Source organism: Haliaeetus leucocephalus, unplaced genomic scaffold (assembly GCF_000737465.1).
Source record: "Haliaeetus leucocephalus isolate CR32 unplaced genomic scaffold, Haliaeetus_leucocephalus-4.0 Scaffold462, whole genome shotgun sequence".
NCBI classification, from domain to species: domain Eukaryota; kingdom Metazoa; phylum Chordata; class Aves; order Accipitriformes; family Accipitridae; genus Haliaeetus; species Haliaeetus leucocephalus.
Genome location: NW_010972898.1, coordinates 7,466,187 through 7,487,034, shown reverse-complemented (window position 1 = coordinate 7,487,034; position 20,848 = coordinate 7,466,187). Strand labels below are relative to the sequence as shown.

The 20,848-nt window shown below is 41.7% G+C and overlaps 1 protein-coding gene across 2 annotated transcripts in view; it reads left to right on the top strand.

Annotated features, from left to right (window-relative positions):
• KLF12 (Kruppel-like factor 12) overlaps positions 1-20,848 on the top strand; it is a 171,012-nt gene that overhangs the window by 110,059 nt on the left and 40,105 nt on the right. Inside the window, exon 5 of one of the 2 annotated variants that reach the window (XM_010575254.1) lies at positions 2,058-2,117. The exons of the other annotated variant lie outside the window; for it this stretch is intronic. Within the exon in view, the coding sequence (XP_010573556.1) occupies positions 2,058-2,117 (60 nt within the window). The remainder of the gene's footprint in view (positions 1-2,057; positions 2,118-20,848) is intronic. 2 annotated transcript variants of the gene reach the window in all.

Sequence of the window (20,848 nt, the reverse complement as noted above, 5' to 3'; positions counted from 1 at the left end):
AAGATATCCAGGAGTGGTCCTACAACATCCTTTACCTCTTCTTTTTCCTCCTACACTTGTATTTTGGATTGGGAAGTGACTATTATGTACCCCTTTCATGATGAATCCGTGTCATCAGGTGTGTTTTAGCCATTTTCATAGCACAGATAAGGTTCAAGTCCTAGAAGCAAGGGTTGGGCATTTCTCCCCATGGTTTCTGGATCAGAGCAGAGGCTGAGTGGGAGGCCACAGCCATTTGGCTTTCAGGCCAAACAGGGAGGAGCATAGCAAGTTTTAGGTGTCTGTGAGGTTGGTTGGAGGATGTCTGGGTGTCTTTCACTTCAGTGCCTGGATACTGTAGATTCTAACCAGAGTTTTAGTTGTCTGCTAAATTTTCCACTGACAAAAATTCAGCGTGCAAATATTTATCATCCTCACCTATTGCTTAGTTGTTAAAAAGGGACCTTTATGAAAAGAACTGTACAAAATGTAGAGTCATGACTTCTGGGTAATGTATTGCTATTTGCATCAACTGTAGGAATAAATATTTTTCCAGTAAGACACAGAGATGATTATAAATTAATTGACATAAGAGAGAACGGTCAGTGTTATGGCTTCCAGTTGCCGTTTTTCCAGTGCATATTGATTTCAACTGAGGCGTAATGGGGTGGGGGAGATTTTGTCCCAGTGCCCTTTGGTTAGGTACTGACGCAACTGTGAAGTAAAATCTGTACCTAGAGATACCATGGGACAGGTACCTGGAGAAGGAAGAAACTCTACAAGGAGAATGGAAAAAAAAGATGGAAAAAAACAGTGTCAGGCTGTGATAGAGCTAGTAACTTAGACTTTGAAAATTCTTTACATCATTTTATTGTCTTGATAGCAGATTTCTGTCATTATCAGAAATTTAACATTTAACAAATGGCAAAATCAAGCAAACAGTAAAGACGACCAATATTTACTGTACACTTGAAGCAAGGAAATGTGAGAGGTTTGAAAGACGTAGTGTAAAATCTTGGGAGAAAATAGATTATTTGTAGGTTTCCAAGGGCCAATGGAAAGTGCAGTTATATAAATCAAGAGAAGCTGCTTTGAAAATTTCCTTTTCACTTTCAACAATTACTATGTCAGCCTGGCCATTTTAATTGAGCATTATAAAGGATCCAAAATGTTTCCAGTGCAAATGTATTCAACTGCTAGTGTGCTAAAACATTTTTATGATTCATGTTGTTATTCTAATATTTTTGCTAGTTTCTTGGGCGTTGGCCTCAGACTAATTGCATGGTACAGTTGAGGTCTAAACCACAGAGAGAGGGACTGAAGGGGATTATTCATGGACTTGGCTTTCCACAGGTTTTTCTTTTTTTTTTTTTTTCCTAACGTGGTGGAACTGTTTCCAAAAGCCAGCTATATGATGCTTCTTGTTTGAGCACATGCAGTAGATCAGAATTTGTCAGTGAAAAGGAGCATTCCACGTAGTCCAAATCCCAGCATAGGAGTTTATACAGCTATGATATTGTATATTTGTGTTGTTCAATATTCCAAATAATATTCTAGAAGATTATCTATTTTCCCTGGAGTCTCAGTTTTAGGTAAAAAGCATTAAAGGCTAGATTTTTCAGTGATGTGTTGGGAATAATATGGAGTAATATTACCTAAGCAGCAGAATTCTGGGAGCGGGTGTTCGCTCCAGCCTCTATTTCCTTTTTGTGCAGTGTCTGCGTGCTCTACATTCTTGTTAATGTTTTCCTCTTGGTCACTGATTATTTTTTAATAAGAAAATACAATCCACCATGATCCAGAATTACCACTGAGTGACACCTGGGCCCTTAAGCTTTGACTCTGCTCCCATGCAAATTAATGGCAGAGCTCCTAGTGACTTGCTTAGCATTAATTGGGACCTCTACAGAGCAATTTCAGTTTAAGAAGGAGTTTTAAGTGAATGGGAAAATCGTAAAGTCCCTTCCACACTGAGGCTATATGCTTACTTTGCAGTAAGTGTCCCTCAAGCTTGTCTAAGCCCCCTGCAATTGTTTGGGGTAACTTAAAATTCCTAATTGTCTGTGTTCAATTTCCAGAGAGAGCATGTGGGGCTGTGCCAGGTCAGCTGTTAACCCTTTTCGTTTTTTCAACTCCAGGTATGAAGCATTTTATTGTGTACTATATAATGTTCTGTTTTATTGACAAAGTCTAGAAGCAGTGCTTTTCAGCTTTCTTTCCTTCTTTATGTCATGGCTGGGGGATATGCGGGGCTGGGCAAGGTCCGAAGTTGATTTTTGCTATTGCTTTTTATATTTTGGGGCTGGGAGGGTGGTGGTGTGCATCGTGGGAAAGCTGCAAGTTTTTTTTCCAAATCCCAATGACTAGAATACGAGAATAGAAAAAAAATATCCTGTCTGACGTTTGATAATGCAGTTTAAAATGTTCAAAATAGTCTACTGAAATTGAGTAACAAAGTTAATGTGAATCAACATAGCTCATATTACATTGGGTCATTGCCAGTTACCACGAAACAGTCGACAAGCAAAGCTGTAAAATGTAGGAAGAGGTCTTTGCAAATGTCTTCTTAACTGTTTTTTCAAGGAGGCTAAAATTTTAAAACCTTACTGTGTAATGCGTCTAGTAGATGCCCTGCTTTAGAGTAGAGAGTTTATATACAAATGCAGCGAGGGGGGTGACTGGGGGGTTTCAGCAAGCGTTGTGATGCTGTAAGGTGCCTCAGGTTCATCTCACTTGCCCAAGTAGAAATGATGTCATATGACATAAGCAATGTATCAACGCTGATAGTGTTCCTGGTTTTGTTGGATTCATTGCTGTTGTTTTCTTGGAGTTTAAAATAGTGTGCAATGAAATGTCCGCTCTCTGTGTCCTTGCTTGCTTGTTTGTCCTCCCTGCTTCTTTTCTTTGTTTTCTGGGCCCCTATAAAAGTTCTTTTGCAGTCATGTTCATCATGTGACAAGTGTAAACCCATCAACTCACTACTTTATCAGCTCTTAGTAATCTGTGGGCCCTTTATCTGTGGAATACAGAAGGAAAAACAACATCTACATTCAGTATAAGCAAATAAGTTGCAGGATAAATATAATTCTTCACATTTATAAGTAGATCTAAGCTTCATAATAAGAAGACGGCATGTTTAAGAGCAATTACACTTTCAAATTGCTAATGAGTAGTCAAATAACCAAAATCATTCCTCAAATCTAGTCCTATCTCCAATTTGCAGTTAATTGCATTACAACTGGTGTATTTATATTAAAAATTTGCAGGATCTTGTTACTCATTTTCAGAGTAGCAGTAGCAGCAGCAGCAACTTCTCTGTTAAAGCCCATACAAAGCTTTTAAAGTTTCCTTGGGTACAAAAATGTAACATTATCGGTGCAACTTCAAGAAATTATTCTGAAGAGCCTGCTAGTCTCCCAAAATATTGTATTTCTAAAATAAATTTATATTTTAGATACAATTTTGGATACAGGCAACTTTAGCCAAAATAAGCAATAATATTCTACGTAATCACCAATTACATTTGCTTCTATTCTACAGGAAGCATTTTCATGAAAGAGGCTTATCTTGTCAGTTTTTTGCCTTTTTTTTTTTTATGTTGTCAACATTCTGCTCAAAAAATTGGTTATGGATTTATACGTAGAGTTTACACATACAGTAATAATGAATATGAGATCCTACTAATGAGGCCCCCTGAACAACACGCATGGTTAGATGTAGGTGAAGATGGCATAAGTCATTTCATGTACCACTTCTAAACCACTGAAAGTTCGTTGGCTCTGACTGGAGTGAGATAAGACTGAAATGTAATATTTTGATAAGCCAAATAGCTGCTAATAAAACCAGAAACTTGGAAGAGAGATATGGGTTCTTCTATGTCTTTTTAAAATAAAGGACCAAACTGTTCAAGAAAATCACATCTATCAAACCTCGTTTAGGCCACGTCGACCTATGTGTAGAGTAAAAGGTAGAAATGAGACCAATGAGATGAATATTTAAGTCAGTGTATCATTTGAAAGTATGAGTTCTTATGGTGCACCTAAAACTGCTCACACTGCTAGGAGTATTCATCACAGCTGGTCTTGCTTCTTGGAGTACGGAGCTATTGCAGTTCAGGAACAGTAACTGCTTGTCAGAAGCAAATTGTGCTACAATTAAATACAGCTATGTGAGTGTATGTATTTTTCATTTGAATGAAATTTCATGCATGTCCAGTTTGGGGTTTTTTTTCAATTTTGTATTACTAAAGTTATCTTTTTCCACCAAATTTCAAGAAGGTTATTCTTCCATAAAATTACATGCCAAATTATGGTATTCTAGTTATGAAAGTACAGAAACATTCTTACATATTTGATTTTCTTCATAGTGATGGGGGAACAGAATGGATCACAAAGTCTTAAAGAAACGTTTTTTGTAGGCTGCTTTCCCCTTTTTTTATTGGGCCCATGGAATCTACTGAAAGCTGTAAGTTTTACTCAAAACCGATGCCACACAAATGTTCTGCATCTGTTGACCTCTGTTGATGGCCACAGGCTGGGACTGTTGCTCCAGTTCATGCATGTCTAACTGTTCTTTTCCTGTAAAATGTTGAGCATTTTGTCCATACTGCCTCCCCTGAACCAGAAGTGCCCTCATCCACCATTTCACTGGTGGCAAAGTGATATTATATGTGAGTTTCAGATGTTGGCGGGCATAATGTGCCTCTTCGTCCTTGGTGTCTCGCAAATGGTACTGCTTTTCGTCTTGTATAATTTACCTCTGTTCTTCTTTCTAACACCTCGTTCCACAGGCTCAGCCAGATGGGAGATGTTTGGCAGCTGGACGACCCAGATGCCAAATTCTGGAATATAGCTTTCCTGCATTGGCATGTGGGTTCATGGCTGGCTTCTTGGCTTGCACCTCTGCTAGCTTCTTGGCTAGCTGTCTAGCTGGCAGCTGTAGCACTGCCTCTGGGGCTATGTTAGGGTCAAGCTGCTATAGAGTTGGATGACTTTCCTGATCTGAATTACCATGCTGGACACCATTTTCACCTTAGTTTGCTTTGAATCTCCACTATTCAAAGACAAACGTTTGCACTGTGCTGTTTTATTCCTGCCATTTGTAAGACTAACTCGAAGCAGTAGTTCTCATTTGTCACCAGTTCAAAAGGAAAATAAGCATTGCAGAGTACACTGTTTCACTTCTTAAGATTCCCATTCAGTCAGTAGGAATGTAAGGCCCAATTCTGTACTTCCAATTCATCTCCAGGACCAAATTGTAACTACAGAGCACAGGCTTTAAAAAAATACATTTCTTATGTCTAAACTTTGATTGCTTTCAACCATGAGTGAATATAGCCTCTGTCAAACAGAAAAAATACACATTTAGGGAGGCAATCTGGATCATTTTTAAAGAAAAAGGATAAAGAATAATGATGATGATAATAAATAGGATGTTGCTGGTAGTAATTAAAGAGTGTGGCCAAAAGAAAATGCTTGATCTTTTCTTTGCCTGATTTGGAATGTCCTCATTACATACTTTAGTTTTACCTCATGTTTTTGTTGTTTTGTTTTGGGTGGTTTTTTTTCATAAATGAGGTAATGAAAAATTAATGCATCTAGGATAGCCAAAGCATTTGAAGTTATTCCCTAATCTACGCATTTTCCTCCATGCAGCTCAGTGCATAAACCTTACTTTCAGTGGGAAAAAACTGCAAAATCAGGAGGTCACTAAGACTTCGGATACTTACAGTAAAATACAGATTAGTCACACCTGCTATGCAATTTTCATTCCCTCACTCAGCTGTAGTGAGAGTATGTTGTGCTGCTCTGGAGGGGAGTGGTATCTCTGTTACACACTCACAAAACTTCAACGCTTGACTAAAAATCACTTGTGCCTAACTTGACAACAAACTTCTACCTGTATGTCAAGGTTAAGCATTGCAGGGTGATTGACTTCTGAGGAAAAGCACTTTAATTCCCCATTATAATCACTGGACAGTTGCATGTGTCAGGAGCTACCAAAAAGGAGACCCTACCTATCTGGTTTAGGTGTATATTCCTCTACACTGACTGCCTAGGGAACATAAGTGCTTCCATAGGAATACAACTCAGTTACATTAGATAAGTCATGATGGACTATATAGGGAACCAGTAGGATCTAAAAGCATCTGTTTCACTCAGAGGTAGTCCACATAGCCCTTTCTGGATGATAATGGAGCAGGGATGATTCTTTTGAAAAACAAGCTGGCAGCTGCAACAGCAATATTCACCTTTTGCAGAAAAGCTTCATTAACTAGCCTGTCAAAAAAGTAGGAGACCTGAGTTTTAGGTTCTCACCACTAACAACACAGGGGTGTTTTAATCATTAGGATCCTTGGCAGCGGCCTTATCAGATGAGATACTTGGGGAGCAGTGGAGTATCTCATCTCCCTTCTTACTGAATATGGGCCATGGTATAGACAGGAGCACAGAAGTCATGGGATGACGAGAGTGGGGGTAAGAAGAGCCTGAATCCTACCTGAGCATGGACAGGACTGAGGCTGTAGGCTGCATACGCTGAAGCAACATTAGGACAGAAAGACTTGTGGATACTGAAATAGAGCTTTCACCATTGCCCTTTTGGAGCTGAGCGTCCAGATTTCCAGTATGGAGCCAGAATGCCCCTTCTCTGCCCAACCTTTTAGCCTCATGGTTCTTGCATTCCTGGTTGCAGAGCAGCCTTGCTTCCATGAACACTCATGCAGAAGACCCTGAGTCCTTATAGCCAGGTTATTCCTGCGATGGTGGAGATGCCAAATCCACCCTTCTGTCTGAGAAGGACCTACAACCAAAGTCCTTCCTTCCCTTGGAGAATTACCTGACCACAAGGCTACAATACAGCACCTTGCCAGTGCCACCGCCATCAAAACTCTGCCTGCCTTTTGGGGCTTTTTCACAAGACATAGGCAAAGGTCAGGATGTTGCCCTGCCTGTAGGTGGAAAATGGACACCTGCCAGAAAGAGCATGTGTGAACATATGCCTTGTGGTAGGTACCCGAAGAAGATCAGCTTAACAGCGAAGGACCTCATGAGTTTAGGGACATGCTGGATAGGACTGTTCATGGGACAGTGGGTGAGAAGTCTTTTGGGTGCCTGCCTTCCAAATCAGAGTTTCAACATGCTGGTTTCCACACTTCTCCATATATTTCACTTTCCAAACTGTATTTTCTCCTTCAAATGAGCAAGCTTTCAGTGCTTTTTAATGTAGTAGAATTAAAGATGTTATTCCATTATCTAAAGTATTCATTTTCCATGCTTACCTGTTTCTGCCCTTTTGCCTATCAAAGGATGTATCTGGCTGTCCTTAGTTTTTACATCTCAGCCACAATTTCTGCCCCATTAAAGAGATTCTTGTCACTTTCTGTATTGCAGTGGCTTTGGAAATCATATATAAGGTGAAGCAAATTACCTTCATTTTCTTTTAAAAAGCAACTATGATTGTTGTCCCTTAAGTGTTCTTTTCAAGCAGAGAAACAATGTGTGCTGTTAAAAAAGGAAAATAAACAACTGCAAAGATGTTTTTCCCTTCCCTTGCACCTCCAGTACATTCTGCAAACCAGTTACTGTAATTGTTTTTAAACTTTTTTAAACAGGCGTACTGTCAAGAAGTTGTGGTAAAACAAGGCCACATAATCTCATAAGGTCAATGTGACCGCAAGGGATGAAAAAAGATGACAGAGCAAAGAGAAAATCCCATGTTTTGTTTATCAACATCTTTCTTTGCCTAATGGCAGATACTTGGAGAGAGAATCTGTTTACTTCAATGAAAGACTAGCTTAGGGTTTGCTGATTCCTGTGGCAAGAAGATGGCATAGTTTCTAACTTGCAAGCTCTTCAGTGTGTGTGATAAGCTAAAGTCATTTGTGGATTTGTATGTTGCATTTTGACGTGATTAAATGTTTTAAGTCTATTGATTTCATGCTGGGGATTAATGATGCTGAATGAAAGAGCATCAAAGAATAAAACGTGTTTACATGCCCGATTAAAATACCTTAAAAAAGAGTCAGAGTACCTATTATTGGATAGGAATGAGATAAGAGCAGCGTAGGACCAATCATGCATTCTGCATTGAATGGAAAATGAATTAACTTCTTTAGGCATAGAAAGAAGAAGAGCGAAGATTTGATAAGGATTGACTGTACCTTTCTGAATGCTTAACACTTGCGTTTGACTCATTATTTTGGAAGAGGGGATTAAAGAGGTTTCATTATCAGTTGCTGCAGATCTGTTTTACTGAATCAATCAAAGCATGATGCTTAGCTGCTTGGGATTAATGAGACAATCTTTTAACTGGAGAACTTGTTGGTGATGGCATGTTAATAAAGGACAAGACCCAAAGATACTCAGTGCAACTGTGGACATGAGATGCACTAAAGATGGTGTTTGCTGCTTTGAATTTGCATAATACTTTTAGATCTGTTTGCCTTAGCATATTAACTCAAAAAAATATCGTTATCCTAAAATGTTCATAGTGCTAATTGGTTTGTATCTGCTCTCTGCAAATGTTCCTAATGGCTGTCTAGATTCATGGGTCATATCTGGATTTGCAGTTAGGTGTCACGTTCTGTTTACCAAGATAATAGTAGATGAAGATGGAAAAGACCTATTTGCTCGTTAAATCCATCCTGTTGAAAGCATGATATAGGCTCTTCCAATAGTATTAAACTGTTAGTACCCCGATGTTAGCCAGAATGCCAAGGAGAGAATTTATTTGTGCTGTATCTGTGGAGAAGGATGCCTTAATGATCAAGTTAACATGTGAAATACTTGATGCACATGAAATACTCCCTACTGAGCTAGGGAGAAGTTTAAACGTGCAATCTAATACAGCTGAGTAAATATCTGACGAGACCAGCTCATGCACACATTTGTTTTTTCTCTTCTGATGCTCTGATCCGGATTAGCATATCTGAGATGAATTCAGCAGTCTGATACACACTACAATTTGTCTCAGAAGGGGTTGAATGATTATCCTGGGTTTGGGGCAGCAGAGGGGTGTTTGATAATGTGAGGTTATATTTTTTCCCCCCACTTTCACAGCTTAATACAAGACCTGAAGCCCTTGGTTACAGAACAAAGTGTCTGAGCAGTAACCAAGCTTGTGCAAACCCAAGAGAAGAGTAATGACTGTTCCTTGCAAGCTTCCTGCCTCGGTGCAGGTGCAGGAATCAGGAGGGCCTGAATAATTCATAAGGTGCAAATTAGCCCCAGCTTGCTCCCACTGCTTGAATTTTGCTGCTGCTTACCTACCTAGTTGCTAGAAAGAACAGAAATAAAGGAAGCTTGAGAAACTGGGGAGGGCAAGGCAAAAAGTGTTACAGTTTAAAGGCCAGAGTCATAGAGACTGCTGAATACTGGGCATGTTTGAAGGCTCGGTACTTATTGAGGAATTGGCCTGTGCATTGATTATTGATGAAGTATTTTCTCAGGAAGAAGTAAGCTCTGGGGACCCATTCCCTTGCTCTTGGAGAGGGAAAAACTTCCTTTTAAGAATTAAGTTTTTCCTGCTTTTATTGTTATTGTTTCTAAAAATTAATGGTTAAAAAAATCTCTTAAAAGCTTATCTAAAGCCTATTAAGCTATTTGAGACAGTATGCATTTATTGTATCCCTAAACTCAAGGGTCCAGAGAAATGTCACAAGACATTTCGGATGTTAGGATGCTTACTGCTTTGAGTAAATGTGGATTTCAGGATCTTGTTTTAAACTAGTTGTATCTGGAAATGCAATGTGTAGTTAGCTTGTATTTTTATCATTTAAAAGGCAGTATTCCTCTCTTTTAAATACTGTTAGTGATGGTTACCTTTTCTATTGGGTTACTTTAGCTGCTTTTCTACCCAGAAGAATGAAATGAGAGGCGAGTGGTGTTTAATCCTTCTACTGCACGACATTGTAGCTCGCCCAAATATCAAGTAAGAGGTTTTGCTAAGCACTGTTGTTATGGGAGAAGGGAATTCCTGACACAGATCTTTGAACAGTTTGTGTGTTGCTGCGCAATACAGAGAGGAGTCGGTCTGAAAAAGGCAGATTGTTTCTGCCGCGTACCTGAATGTCCCTTTGACATCTCTCATGTGGGAGAGGGAGACACCCAACATTCCCAGCAGGAGCAGGAACAAGGTAGGTAGTTCTCCCTATCAGCAGGTGTTCATATGGAGAAAAACTCCCCTAATGTTTTTGCTGTGCTGAATCTGAAAAGAGAAGAACAGAAGGAAAAAAGCTTCTTTTCAGTGGTTTTGGGGTTTTTCTGTTTTTTGGTTTGTTTTTTTCAACATATACCCCTTCCTTCTCCATTCCCTTCTACCCCACCCCCTCTTGGCTCCCGCATGCAGCAGCTAGATCACGTTGCCATCATCTGTTTTTGTATTTCCCTCATTTGGGTGGCTGGAATAGGAGCTGGCTCTCATTTCTAGCTGATTCTGTCATTTCCGCTAGGCCCCAGCTTGGGCGAGCGCCAAGACCAACAGGTGATCCTTGTAGCTGCAGAACAGCAGGAAGGAGGCTGTGCATGTAGGAGACAGTGCACCAGAGGGGCTGCCTGGCCCCGCTCCATCTTTCTGTATAATTAACACCCCCTTCCCCAACCCCCCTTACCGAGCAGAAAATCTGTGCAGAACAGCTCAGCTGCAGCAGCCGTCATAGGGAAAATGTTAATAAAGAGTCCTGGAAGAATCTTGGCTGTGGGAGCGCAGAGGTGCGCTCTGTCTTAGAGAGAAACCGTGGTTGGTCCTTTATAGGAACAGGGGCAAAATTGTATTAGCTGCTGAAAAGTAATACACACTCTGTCAACCGTTGCAGGAAAATAAGCATTTCAATAAATTTTGGTGCTATGCTCGCGGGCTTTCTTATTTGTATAGGAACTAGTTTGGAATGAGGTGATAATTCAGTTAAGCTTTCCTCTACAAGAAGTAGCTTGCGAAGCCACGTGGAAATTATTTGGGCAGAGAGTTAGCTCTGGTCAGGAAGGCCCATCTCAAGCTGTAGAGCTGGGGGCACCCAGTGCAGGAGCCCTGCAGGCTCTGCATTCACTGGGCATCTGCACCAGAGAGGCATGACTGTGAGGGGCTTTGCAGGGGTAATTTTTAGAACACTTGAAAAACTTCCAGGAATCCTCAAGACAGCCTCAAAGAACAATTTTTTTCAGAGGAAACTCCTAAAGGATTTTTTTTTTATGAAAACATAGTTATATTTAGGATATGACAATGACTTAACAAAACCAATTTCAAAACATATCTCCAAGGCTTAGGTTAACCCCTTGGCATATACTGTAATGTGAGATCATGTGTCCCTGGAAACCCTGACTGCATGTTTATATTTGTGAGGCAGGCTGATGTTTTAACATAGATACTTGGTAGCCTTAATCCTCTGCAAAATAGATGATATCTCAAATTCTTTCTGCTCCATACACATGGAAGCCAAATTGCTTCTCCTACCTGTGGAGTCGGTGCTAGTGGTTTGAAAGCTGAAGGCTGTATATAGACAAGGTATAAATTTTCTGTATGCACTTCTGTAGGGAGCTGGGCTCTCTTTCAATGCACCACAGCGCATCTCCGCAGCAAGGGTTGGCTGCCGGGAAAAGTGAACTGGGAAGCCTCGATCAGCTCCGCCGGTGAAAATGAGGTATTGCAGCAGATCTGCACAACAGCAAGCATTCACCCTGCCTGACTGTTCCTGCTATACGCAAACCAGAAACACAAATAGAAAGGAGAGTAAACTCAGTTATGAAACATCAACATATTTAGTAATGCTTCTAGCAGCTAGCCGTCTGCAATCCATTTAACTAAGCCAGCAATCATTTCTCCGTGCATTGTTCTACAGTTTGTCAGCCATCTGAAGGGGGAGGAGGCACCCTAGCAGGGACACATTGCATCACAGGGGTACATCATGTGTGTGGAAATCTAAAGGTGATCCAAGACCTGAACTGGCAGCAGATTGTTTATGAATACACACTTTACTTCCCTTGGACATGTCTCCCCATGCTAAATGGTGCACTGATGGACACTAGCATCTCAATTTTTTTTCCCTTGTGCCCCTTCCTTTCTCAGTGCTGGTGTATTGCCCCCTTCCAAAACCTCTGGTATATGAGGCTATGAGCAGGGAGTGAGGTGTTTCCAGCAAAACATTCTGAATTTTTCTGTTTTCTCCTCTGTATCTTGTGAGACCGTCCTAATCTCTACATTTGCAGTGGGTCCTGGACAAACCTGAATAGTCCCTCTGGCAGGCTCTGCTGTCCCTCTTGCTTCCCCTTGGGTTAAGGGCCTAGTAGGAATGATTTCACCACTGGCTCCAGTGACCTCTATAAAGCCCCATGGGCATGGCAGGATGAAGCAGAAGCTTTTATCTGTACGGTGGTCAGGGAGCCCAGTGACTCTTTCACCAGAAGGCAGCAGTACCAGTTGCAGAGACTGGAGGGCAAGCAGGAATACTTCCCACCTGCATTTGTCTCAGTGCAGCCCGGTCTGGGTAAAAGCCCTCTGAAGAGTATTGCAGACAGGAGAAAAGCATCCTTCGGCGGCCCCCGGCAAGTCAAGTTTTCCAGTGCATTTGGCAGGCAGCCTGGAGCAGATCCATTGCTTATGCCAGCCCTGTGGAGAACCACCCCTCGTGGTTCTGCCTCCTGCTGCAGCACATACCTTACTATTATTAATAGTCCGGAGGCGCCAACAGCATGCTTTGTTCTGGATGGTATGCGGTTGCCCAAGGAGCAGGGAACAGCATGGCAATTGTTTTTGTACTGGTAGATGGATTTGGTAATGAGCACTGTATTTTTTCCTGGTCTTTTTTTTTACGCACCTTCCTCGCTTCTGCTTCCCCCACTGGGCTGTCCCCAATGCACTCAGCAGGTGAAGGATGCTGTAATCCCTCTGGCAGAGGAGGGGGAAGTGCTGTCAGGACACGGAGGTGTGTGGGAGCAGCAGGCTCACACGGCATCATAGCGCTCCAGTGGGAGTAGATAGCTACACGAAGTGGGCTGTGTGGTTCCCTAAACAGTGAGCCCTAAAAATCAAATGAAGGGTGAGCAAGAGAAACCAGTCAGTTGCAAGTTCTTCTAACTTGCGCTGTGAGCATGCAGAGTCCCACAGTGTGGTCTGTTGATGCGTCATGTGGTGTGTAGGGAAGCAAGCTGCTCCTGTGCATTTGGCCTGGTGCATCCTGGCCCAAAGTCATGGGCTTTATTGTGCCGTCACTGTGAAATAGGTGAAAGCTTCAAATCTGTGGCTGCTAGTTTTTGCACCATAAATCCTTAATAGTCATATTTACTTTGGAACTGACAAAACTTTCGAATATATCTACTGGCAGACTGCAAAACCTAAGAGAAAAAAATGCGGATTAGCATGCAAGCAAACTGCATTTTTGGAAAAAACAGTGGATTTGGAAAGCGTGCTAACAAAATGTCCAGTCACAGGGATTCCTCTGAACTCGGTGTGGAATAAGAACAAGCAGTGTGCGCTGAACTTCATGTCTCCCAGATTAGTAACTGTTTAATGTTATTCCTGTAACCTGTATACTTCCTCTTGTTACACCACCTCCTCCTGTTTTTCCACCCCTGTGTAGTTCTACTGTTTCACCAAGTATTAGCTCACTGCAGCACATAGTTTGTCTTTTTAACTACTTTGTGAAGTACCTAGTGCTCTTTTGGGTGCCATAGAAGTAGTAATAGTAGTAGTAATAATAATAATAATAATCTGCCAGGTGTACTGTGTCACGTTGTTCTTGTATTGTTTGTTGCACAGACACAAAGTAAGGGTGACTGCTGAATGCTGATAACTGAGCTGTAAGGTAAACCTCTAACACAGGAAAGGAAATGGTCTGGTTTATTTATGAATACACTCAGAAACAACGTCTGCCTTCCAGTATACCCGTGCTTTTTTAGGATAGTGCATTTTACTTGGCTGCAGTATCGCCAAAGGTCAATAATAATCAGGGCTAAATTGCTTACAACGGAAAGGTAATGAAATGCTCTCATTACACCAGTCATCATTTTCATTGTTAATTCAATGTTGTTTAACTTTTCACTGGTTTCTCCCATTACGAATGTGGCAGTGAGACAGCCAGGCTGAGCCATCTGCTTCTGGTGCTTGAAAGGTACAAAAAGGCACCACAAAGAAAATTGATTGACTGCAGTTGACCATATTAGAGAGAGACCTTACTTGAACCATCAGTAACTGGAGGGAAGTGTAAACTGGCTTTAATTCTCTAGCAGACCTCTGAATATTAAGGATGTACACAGCAGTTGGGAGGACACATTCAGAGTCCAGTCATGTTCAGGATCACATCCCCTCGGCTTTCTCGTTGTTGCTGTGGTTGTTTGCAGCGGAGGGGAATTCTCTAGCTTTTGGACTTAATGTTAGATACGTAATGGGGTGGAGAATTAATGTAAACTTAAAATAATTCAGTTTCACAGTCATTATATTCCATAGCTTTAAATTATTTAGCTTTGTGTCTCCAGTATCTCCCAAAAGCCCTGCCATTACCGATCGTCTGACTCTTTTTATTAGCTTATATTTTTCTCTAAAAGCAGGGCCTCATGTACAGTGTAATTATCCAGCAGTGCCAATTTAACTGCATAATTCTCTTTTCTGTAAAACTGCTGTGTAAATTACTTTTCACAAAAATTACTCGACAGGCAATTTTGTGGAGGGTTTTTTGTTGGTTTTGTTGGGGTTTTTTTTAGGTTCCTCTTTCCCAGCCACCCTCTCCATCACTGTGTCGTAGTAATATCATTAAATACTGTTGTGTATGATCTTGATACAAGCACTAAGCCCTACAATTATTTCAATGGAGAAAATTAAAGTAGTTTCCATGGTATTGTTACTTCTACCACCAGACCTGATGAGCAAAAGTTGCTAAGATATCCTGTCCTTAGAGTAGGGATTTTTTTAGAGAAAATTGTCTTAAGAATGAGATCAAGGAGACTTGTTCACTTGAGCTAGCTGTTGAAATCTCCACCACTTCTCAACCTTTCAGACTACCTGTTGCTCCTTCCAGTATGCTTCAGTCACTTCAGCAGCCTGTATGTCCTGTTCTTTTTTGCTGTTGTCCCTTCCCCATTTGCCTTGGCAATGGCTCTTCACCCTTCCTCCAGCCTCTTGCACTGAGAACGAGAAGCCCACCCACCACCTTCCCATGCCCTTAGATATTTCTTCATGCTCCCTACACCTGCTTCCTGGGCTAGGTGATACTGAGAAGATGGCATGTCCTTATGGGACTATAAAATATTGAATGGGAAATGTTACTATGCTCATCAGCTTGTCATCTGGATTTGACCTGAACAAAACAATGGAGAGTGTGCAGTGAAGAGCCCTGCCTTGTTGGACTGAAGGATAGCCTAGGTATTGCAAATCGAACATTTTCCTTTCTGATGAGCGTGATTCCTTGGGTCTGCCATTTTTAAAGCTGTCATTTGTTGCACATGCCATGTATTTGTAAATGCCCCAAGCAGTGTGGAGTTTGGAGGTCATCTTAGTCCTGCTGGCATAAGAGCTAGCCTACCTACTCCTCTGATATGGGAGCCCTTCACTAAAGCTGGCATTTGGTTTCAAAAGGGCATGTTTCACTAGTATGTGTGTAGAAACAACTGACCAAAGTCTAAAATCCTTCCTACTGAGTCAGTCCAAGTGGACCCAGTAACCTGGCTAGTGTTTACCAAAAGGACAGAAAAACAAGGTTGGTATAGAGTGATTCTTCCTCTGGAATACCTACGTCCCTTCCCTCTATCCATCTTGTACTTTATAGCTTAAAAAAATCAGTAGTTTATGCACCTTCAGCCTCTGAGGCTATTTCTTGACTTGAATGTTTAATATCCATATATGGTCCTGCCCTTTGTGAACTTGTCAAATCCTCCTCTGAGCCCATTTATTCTCTTGGCCTCTGTAGTATGCAGTGGCAATGAGTTCCAAGTATGTGTTACATGAAGAAAAAAAGTTCTTCCCTCTGTTCAGTTTAAGCCTCCAGTTCTTAGAAAAAATAGTGAATAATCACTTCCTATCATTACATTCTTGGCCGTGGAGAGCTCTACTATCTCCCATTAGTTATCTCACAAATTTGGCATTCCCAGGGTAACATGGTTGTGGGCCAGCTGTCAAAGATGTGGCTGAAATAATTTTCACAGGGAGAGTATTCACTCTGTGCTCTCTTCTTGAGACCAAATTAATACTAGATCTGCCATCATTTGAATCTGTTACTAAGAATAGGATAAATTAAAGAAACATGCTTCCCGTAAACTATTCTATCACTCTTTACATTCAGAACATCACTGCAAATCATTCCTCATGGCACAAACGGTTGCAAAGCATAAAACTGCTGAAATGCCAGTCATTTAGCTGCTCTCACCATTTGCTTCTAATGAGTCGGTAGCTAGTTCAACCCTCTTTTTTTTTAAGTATGACAAAATGATGCTTGTTGCTGTTCTGCTACTTGAGGTATTGGCATACCCCTGTAGAGCTCCTCATTTCTGCAGTACCAGGAAGAACTAGGATTACTGTACCTATTGTTCTAATTATTTCCAAATTTATCTCTATAGCTTGTATTTCTGGAGCTAATTTACTGTCTTTTTACATTCTTTTATGTCTTCTTTTTGTTTAATCCCATGCACCTGTGCTTTTAGACTATATGTCTTTTCGCTAATGTTCTGTGTACTGCTGTGAGTTACAGCAATGAGCAGATGGAGTCAGACAAATAAGTATCTTTTATGATTAAAAAAAAGTTGATTTAATGTGTCTAAAAATGCAAATGTGTATTTTGCATTACATATTTTCCTCAGTTTTAGACTTTAACCACTTGTGTTAAAAATGATCCTGATATACAGTTATTTCCCTGGTACTTCTAGCCTCACTGACCTTACCAACCAGTATTTTTGTTGACACATGACTTGGCAAATAAAGGCTGAAATAGTAACTGGACTATCCTCTTTGATGTGTTTCATAACTGTTTTCCATCAGGCATTTGCAATACTGTTTTTAAATGTTTAATTATACCCAAAGTCATTAGAAATCTATTACATATGTCTGACTTTGAAGGGATAGAAGTAACCACTTCCATACTCTCCTCCGCTGGCCCCCAATTCCACTGCAACATTGTGACCGATAATATTTTCTCCTATTAATTAGTTTTATTAGCACAGCATAGACATCACTGTCTTCAAATCTCCATAGGCCTTCAACTAGAGTGGTTGTCGATACTGAGGACAGATTTTTGTGGGATGTTAGGGGACATTATTGTTCAGAACACCATAAACCCTGTGTTTTTCCCTACCATGTTTCAGTACACCTCTGTACTGCAGAAGGGATTTGCATCAGTATGTGTACTGAAGAGTTGCTCTACATTAGCGGTCCCTTCCTTATAATTGGGAGAAAAAGACACAAACATGTGCTTTGCAGCAAGGATCTGCTTAATTGTAACAGAGGTAGGGCTGTAAACTATGCTAAGTCATAAAGGTCACAGCTTCTGTGAAAAGTTTCTCTATTAATAGTCTATAAGTATTTTGTTTCTGCCAAGCTAATGCTTAGAACCAAATTAGTCCCTCATTACAAGTCTGATACATTAAAGTCAAGGGTTTATCAGCATGCCCTGTGTTGCCTCCAGACACTCTCTGTGGTCCCTTGCTCAGACCGCGTTTTCATAAATGTACGCGTATGGCAAATATGAGTAGACAAATGACTAAGCAATTTGCTGGGCAGTCAAACAACTTGTAAAACAAATGAGTCTTTTTCACTTTCCTTTATCTCTGCTCTTAAATACATTTCACAAAGCAGCACCTTTTTTATCAGCAGTATGGAAAAAGTTGCCTTGATTTCTCAGTGTCACCTGTTGCCTTCAGTGTAACAGCTAAAGATACTGCCATGGATAAATAAATATTCAGTGTTTCTCTTAGTTTGACTCCTTTCACCAGTAAAGTAGATAAGTAGAGATCATTCTGCATTTAATGGAGAGAGGTGGTCATCTCCATCCCATGTTAAAATATGTATGTCTAAGATACATGAGGTGAATTATCCCAAGAATTGCCAGTTTCTCCCTATGTCTGTCTTTCCTTTGGCCGTGAAAGGAGTCTAAGCAAACCACTTAACCAAATTAGAACAGAGAAAGAGAAGGATGTTTGAAGAGAACATAACAAATGTAAAGGGAGGTGTAAGGTAAAAATACCATGCTGGAGAAAAAAATCCTTCTTTGAAAATTAGTATGTGAGTTCTAATTGTAAATGCCATAAAATGAGCACGCAGTGAAAGCCAGGAAAGTGGAGTTTGAAGGATGAGTTATCTGGAATCACATACACCTTTGCTTTCAGTAGGTATATGGGACCGTGACTCAGGATTTCCTGTCTGCCATATGCCACCCCTGTTATCTCACATTTCTTATGCCCTGATTTTTAAAGATGCCCCAATCACTCATATTTTCTATTCCAGACCATACCTATTGTAAAAAAAAAAAAGAAAAAAAATGGGCAGTTAATTACTCTGTGTGTCATTCCTTTGTCTGAAAAATGGTAGTAACATTGTCCATCAGCCTCACTTGGGTATTGAGAGAATAAATTCATGAATCTGAACTCTGTTCAGATTTTATGTTGATTCTCATAGTAAAACCTATGAATTATAGATAAACCTGATAATAATTGAGAAGAAAGGAAGAGGAAGGTTTACTGCTTTGTTTGCTCTCTTTTTGCTCCCTCTAGTAGCACGAAAATGAATTGTTCATTACTGTAGTCCTAAGGGTGAGACCACTGGTGATTTCTGATGCTCTCATAAATTGCGTTGGGCTCTCGATATACAGTTTTTAAAGTGGCTGTGGTTCATGTGTCATTTCTGAATTGTAATTGTGTTAGACCCAAAAGTAAAGATTTTAATCCCAGTGGTGCAACTGCACTCATGCAAGGAACCCTTTGCACCTTCAAGGAATGTCTTTAACTCGTGTGGGGTCCCAGGTGGACGGAGGTTCAGCCATCTGGGTTCAATTGCAGGATTTAAAGTTTAGATCCACCAATTTCAGTTTTTTACACACACCCCCAACACAGAACTATGTATGTCAGTGTTGGGTAGTCGGGGCTTTCACGTTAGAAAGTGTTAGTGTGGTCTTCTAGAAGACACCTTATGTCTGGGATGCTTCAGTTGTGATGTGACAAGGAAGCTAAGTTACGGAGTGTGTGTGAGTGGAAGTCTTCATTTGTTGACTTAGTGTTCGAGTCCTTTATCAGTGATGTGACTTGGTGATATTAGTTACTTTTCCAAAAGCAGCAGGGATAACTTGATTGCACAGATGAACGGGCAAATCTAATGGGCAGAGTCCAGTCTCCGTTCCTAGCCATGGGTTTTGGCCACTTCTGTTGTGTGGGTACCAAAGTTCAGCCGAGTGTTGGTGTATTACACCAGGGAGGGCAGTGGCACACGTTAGCCCCCTCACCTGCTTCTCCATAGGGTTAGACGTGCTGTCGCATCCCCATTTCTCAGGACAACGACTCAGGTTTGCTGATTCCCAGGTCAGGATTACGGTGAAATGATGCCAGGGATCCTTTAACTCAGAAAACTTTTATTCGCTCACAACAAGAATTGGCATGCTTGCAACCAGAATTGGTATGCTCACAATAAGAATTGGTATGAAACTACATCAGTAGACTGCGTAACATGTGCTGACCATACGTCACCAAATATACATACAAGCCTTGCCTAGTTGGGGATTAATTCAGGGAAGACAATCAGGCGAGCCCTCCCGTCGGGCCAGGAGGGTCAGAGCAGACCCCCTCGCTTCCCAGATTCCCGCTCCCAGAGGAGCCCGCCGGCGGCTGGAGCCGCTCCCAGGCCCAGACCCGGTCGGCGGTTGGTGTCGGAAGGGGTGAGGTGTGGGGGTTACGGGAAAAGAGAGAGCGCTCACCGGCCCTGGCTCCAGCGCTGCTCCCCTCAGCCCAGGGGTCCCGTCCTGGAGGGCACACGTACGTGGGGCTTCAGTTCGCGCCCTTTTATCCCCTCCCGGCCCCTCCTTCGGGCGGGCACTCGAGCTCATTAGGCTAACGAGCTAGCCTCATTAGGCTAACGAGGTGTGACGGGCGGTTGGTGCTTCTGGAACCTTCGGGAAAGGGGTCTGGGGTCTCGGGGGCCATGTGGGGGCGACGTCCCCTCGGGCGTGGACCCGAGGGTGGTCGGTCGGATCTCTGGCCGCGGCCGGTGAGCTGCCCCGCTCGGCCCGTCAGAAGAGCGTGTGCGAGCAGGGAGCTGCGCACCCTCCGGCACGGCACGGCACGGCCTCCCGGGCGGGTCGGGGCCGGTCGGCTGCGTTTCACCTGACAGGGTTCCTTGCTAGGCAGGGTTCCTGGGTTTAGGCACAACTTGCCCCGCCGCCATGTTCCAGACATGAACTCTTTCCGCCTCTCACAGGTGCCTATGGCTTGGGATGGAGGGGGAAGAAAGCAAAACCACTGCCTTTATTAGATGCCTGTGGTTACATCATTTCAGGTGTATGGTAAAACCGCACTGTGAGAAAAGTCATGTCATGATCATGTAATTAGTAATGGTGCTCAAGTAGAGTCTAGTAGCAGTCCTGGTCTGTATTCAGACTTCTTAAAATTGTCTGATCTTGCAGTAGAGCGAGTCAGAGATTAATTCAGTAGTTGATATTTTTTGTTTCTTACGTAGTTATGTTTCTTACGGTACTTTATGTCAGTCTGCTACTCTTAAATCCTTGGTTCTCAGAATCCTTGTTTCTCTTGTTTCTATGCTTCTCATAGAAAAATGCATTTCCTGACTGCAGCTGGAGAAATGTGAGAATGAAGATATCTATTGGAGTTTTCTGTATTTTTGTAGCCTTTATCATTCCACCATGCGTATGCTTTCCAGCTAGGTATACGCATCTTCAGCATCACCAGCCTTT